The sequence below is a fragment of the Filicampus tigris genome, chromosome 15, assembly GCF_054856515.1.
Source record: "Filicampus tigris isolate MCC_2025a chromosome 15, RoL_Ftig_1.0, whole genome shotgun sequence".
Lineage (NCBI taxonomy): Eukaryota > Metazoa > Chordata > Actinopteri > Syngnathiformes > Syngnathidae > Filicampus > Filicampus tigris.
Window position 1 is genome coordinate 4,100,001 of NC_141231.1, and position 4,450 is coordinate 4,104,450.

General features: G+C 39.6%; 1 protein-coding gene across 1 annotated transcript in view; it reads right to left on the reverse strand.

Annotated features, from left to right (window-relative positions):
- The window catches only part of LOC147135186 (uncharacterized), a 60,104-nt gene extending 57,660 nt beyond the window's left edge, over positions 1 to 2,444 (reverse strand). Inside the window, exon 1 of the mRNA XM_086054267.1 lies at positions 2,286 to 2,444. Coding sequence (XP_085910393.1) covers positions 2,286 to 2,435 — 150 coding nt within the window. The 5' untranslated portion in view covers positions 2,436 to 2,444. The remainder of the gene's footprint in view (positions 1 to 2,285) is intronic.
- Positions 2,445 to 4,450: the final 2,006 nt, after the last annotated feature.

Genomic DNA, 4,450 nt, shown 5'->3' on the forward strand with positions numbered 1-4,450 from the left:
TTTGTGTTTTGCTGAGTTGTGATGTTTCCGAGGTTCATGAATGCATCCTACGGCTGGCGAGAGAAGCAGCGGAGAACGAAGCCGTTTGAAGTGCGTTGTTGTATACGTGTTACCTGCAACATAGCCGCCGATCTCATGTAGCAATGTCCGCACACAACTTTGGGACTTATACACGAACCTTTCCCATTCGGCGATTTTAACAGGAAAGCCAGAATATTCCCAAACAGGAGACCTCAGTGTACGGGGGGACCTTTGAGCTGGCTTGTTAGCGTAAGCCATAATAATGCCATTTATCTATGCATTCATGATTTACCACGGCTTCTGGCGTACGGGCTCCTCTTTTATGCCGCCACTCTCTTCTCCCACGAGCAACAGTGCGTAAGCTCGTGCTGATAATAAAAACTGATCAGTAACGGTACGCAAGTGGACCGAACCAAACATGCCATACTGAAACGTATTAATACACCAACGTATACGGTTACAAACCTAATAATCAGTTCTGCTTTTCAGTTCTGCAAGATGCTCACCTTCAATTGACACTTCTTGTGAAACAATGTTTATAAGTCATTATCTGCTGTGGCGTTTAATTGCAGAGCATCACACTGGTTGGTGGGGGTACTGCAGGAGTTACTAACAAAAAAAGCAATTACTGTAACTTCCGGACTACAGCTAGATTTAGCCATGAAAAATATGTACATATTTTGCAACATAAGTGCCATGGCCACTTTGCTTCATTAGCTGCGGGACTCCACGTATTTGAAAAGAAAAACAGATGGATTTAAAAAAAACCTTATAATTACCTTTAATACACGGTAAACTTTTTTTTTTTTTCAAACACGGCACGAACACGGCTAGTTACACAGTAGCCTGCATGTAAATGCTTAGTGATATTGTCATTTACACACTTGAAAATGGCAGCATCCAACAAGAGCTCTTCTGCGACGGGAAAACTTGCTTTAAACTACTTTTAACTTGTTTTTATCAAGCCGTTGCTTTGACAAAATTGTTAAAACAATCAAAACTACTGTGTTAAAGAGACGAATGAACTCCATCTTGATAAATCACGAAATGTTTATATCGATCGCCACATGTCACACAGCTGTAAAAATGGCTGTAAAAATGGCTGTTTTATGTAACGGTGCATATAAATGGCGTATCGGAATAGATCAAATCACGTCACACAAACAGCATTTTCATTCCGTTCGGTCACTTACACTCTAATCAGAATACAAGGCTACATTTAAACTAGGGCTGCACGATATTGGAAAAACATGCGATATGCAATATCAATATTATTGCGATATTTATCATGTACCAAAATAAATGACATTTTAATTATCTAATGAAAGAATTAAAACATTTTCATGCAATAAAATAAGCAAGCTAAATGTGTTAAGCTAGTTATTTGTAATTCCCATAGAGAATGTCCAACTATTGGGCGGCGATGCGCATTTAAGTTTGCATCTGACTGGTCAAATTCCGATAAAAGCATATAATTCCATATGAAAATGATTGCATGTGTTTGCGATATGAATATTGCATAGGCCATTATCGTGATAGCAATAGTTTTTTTTGTATATTGTGCAGCCCTAATTTAAACCATGACTGAAATGAAGATTGAGTATGACTGTGACCTCAGAGAGTTTCCTTGTCCACTGTGATGTGTTTTCATTGGTTAGAAGCGACGAGACTATCTGTGAATGTGGTGGCAGCATAAAGCTCGTTAGTTAACATCCATAAATTAACCGCGTCATATTTAATGCCGCCGGGTTCAAAGCGTGGGAAAAAAGTGGCGACTTGTAGTCTGGAAATGTTTCTAATAATTTCACCCTCTTCTGTAGCTACAGTTGCACAATGATATAGTCCGACATAGCTAATGTTCCAAACAGATTTTGAGTTTAATTAGAAGTTATAGTTTGGAATAAATGTAATTTATGATGGGGGCGTCATAATGTTGAGCACAGCCGTGAATAGGTAAACAATTACTAGACTATAAAACTAAATTGCGTACCTAATTGACCCACATCTCAGAAGCATTTATTAGCCTAAAAAGCATGCTCAATATTCATGAGATCTGTGAAACATAGAAAAATAAATAAACAAAGACCAATATTTACAACGTAATTCCTCAGGTTATTATGTTCGCAAACACTAGACTTGCACATACCCACAAAGAGAACATTCCATTAAAACAGAGCTGACTTTGTACTTTATCAGTTAAGTGCAGAAAAAAAGGGGAACGTCACAATCACAATGCAGTCAACTATATGCAGTTCAACTTGTACCTGTTTTTTTTGCCGTCTTTGACCCTGCACATACTGCCCATCTAAATCCAACAGCAAGCATCCCAGGAACAGGCAAAATCCCAGATGATAGAACATAACTGTAGAGGACACACTGCAGATCTGTTTGCACTTCAGCTCTGTTTCATTCATACCAACATGCAGACCTCAGCACAAGAGGTTGATCCAGTGCTCAGCTAACACACCCACAGAAGGTGCACACCCCTCTTCACTGGTATCAATCCTATACTGTACCTTTTATACACAATATGCATTAAAAAAAAAAAAAGAAGAGGGCTGCATCCACTTTTACAAGTTTGGATTTAAGCATGTTTTAAGTACTTCAACAGATTTCAAAGCAGTTGTAACATCTTACAGTGATGGCAAATGACTTGTTGTTGTGGTTACATTTGATTAAGAACAAAACACATTTTAGAAAGGAAAAAAAAACACTAAAAACGAGACGTTAAAATCAAATTAGCTTAGGGAATTTTAAGCACCTCCGGGAACACTGTAACTGTAACTCAAACAGTGCTTTGACATGCTTTCACAGCTGGAACAATTTATGATTCATTTTTTTAAAAGGACTGAATAAAAACAGCTTGCGTCTTGTTATAATTACTCGACATTTTAATCAAGTAACCACACTTGAACCATCTACTGGTTCAACAAAAATTTGACGAAACACATTCCGTGACTGTCCTTTCCAACTGAAAGACAAAAGAAAGTAAGCCATGATGAGATCATGTGAGGTTTTCCCTACTCGCTGGGTTTCGGTTACAAGCAGCTTATTCACAAGCAAAAGCATGAACAATCTCCAAGCACTGATAAGGGGAGAGGAAATTCACGATACCCACAAGAAAAATCCACATTAGAGCTAAATATCACCTTGCATTATTGAAGCACATCTTGATTTACGAAACTAGCTCAAAAAGAAGAGAACCCTGCGCCGTTAAGTCAAGTAGTGAGTGATAACCTTTCACTAGTATCAATTCAAGTAATAGGAGCTCAAAGAGGTGCCCTACTAGGATCACTATATAAATGAGCTGGAGTAGAGCAAGGTTGATTCAGGGTGAAAAGCACATCCGTGTATTTCTGGGCACTGGCAAGGTAGACAGCAAGAAAAATCACTGCTCTCCACTGAATTCTCTACACTGTCTCAATGCAACATCTTCCTTAACGTCTCCACTTAATGACTTCCAGAGCTATGTGCCACATGCAATAAAAGTCCTCATTTACGTTTTAAAGGCAGACGCAACCTGCAGTAAGTGATGTCTGGCCTTATGGATTTCAAGTTGCGATTGTAGCAGAATGTGGATTAAAATATTACTTATAGAATCATTTTGATGGTACACTGACAATTAATGAGGGGAAATTCTACCATTGCAATGGCATCCTACTTGAGTGTTCTAGAACAGTGGTTCTCATCTGTTGTCAGCAATGTTGCCTCTGAGCTTCTAAACCCCTCTCACCGTTTTAGCACACAGCAAATGTTTACAGGACATTAAATTAAAACCCGAGCTGTTTTGGTATTTTGCATTTTCATATTCGCCTCATACAAAGAAATTGAAGTTGATTTGGCACACGTGATTGACCGAGTGGGAAGAAAAATGTGTAAAAAAAAAAAACAATGATGAAAGTGTGGGAGGATTTCAGACAGAACGTGCATCGTCCCGTGTAATCATTGCCACACAGAACTTGCTCGAAGACGCCACTTTTTCACTTAGAATTTTTCCTAATCTCAGGTCCTAGACCAGTCTGTCATTGATGGACGCCCGTTTTGCTGACGAATGAAGAAGGACGGGACACTTTTTGAAAGACGGACTAAGCACTGACGGAAGTGGATTTTCATCTGTCAGTATAATCGTCACTAACCGCGTCCGTCAGTGACAGGACAGACCGGTGGACCGACGGACTAACTATTACGATTCATTACAAGTCACGAAAAATGACGAACTGACAAATGACGGATGGGTACCAAGGCCGCTGACGGATGACGATTGACGGACTAGCACAATTTAGTAAAATGACCACATCTGTTTATTACCGTGGTGACAATAGCAGCAGAGCTGGGCATTTTACAAAAAATTGAGCGTCCGTTATTCGTCATCCATCTGTAGCGTGGGTACCCTTCTGCCGTCCATTATTCCCCCCAGCCCCCCCCGCTT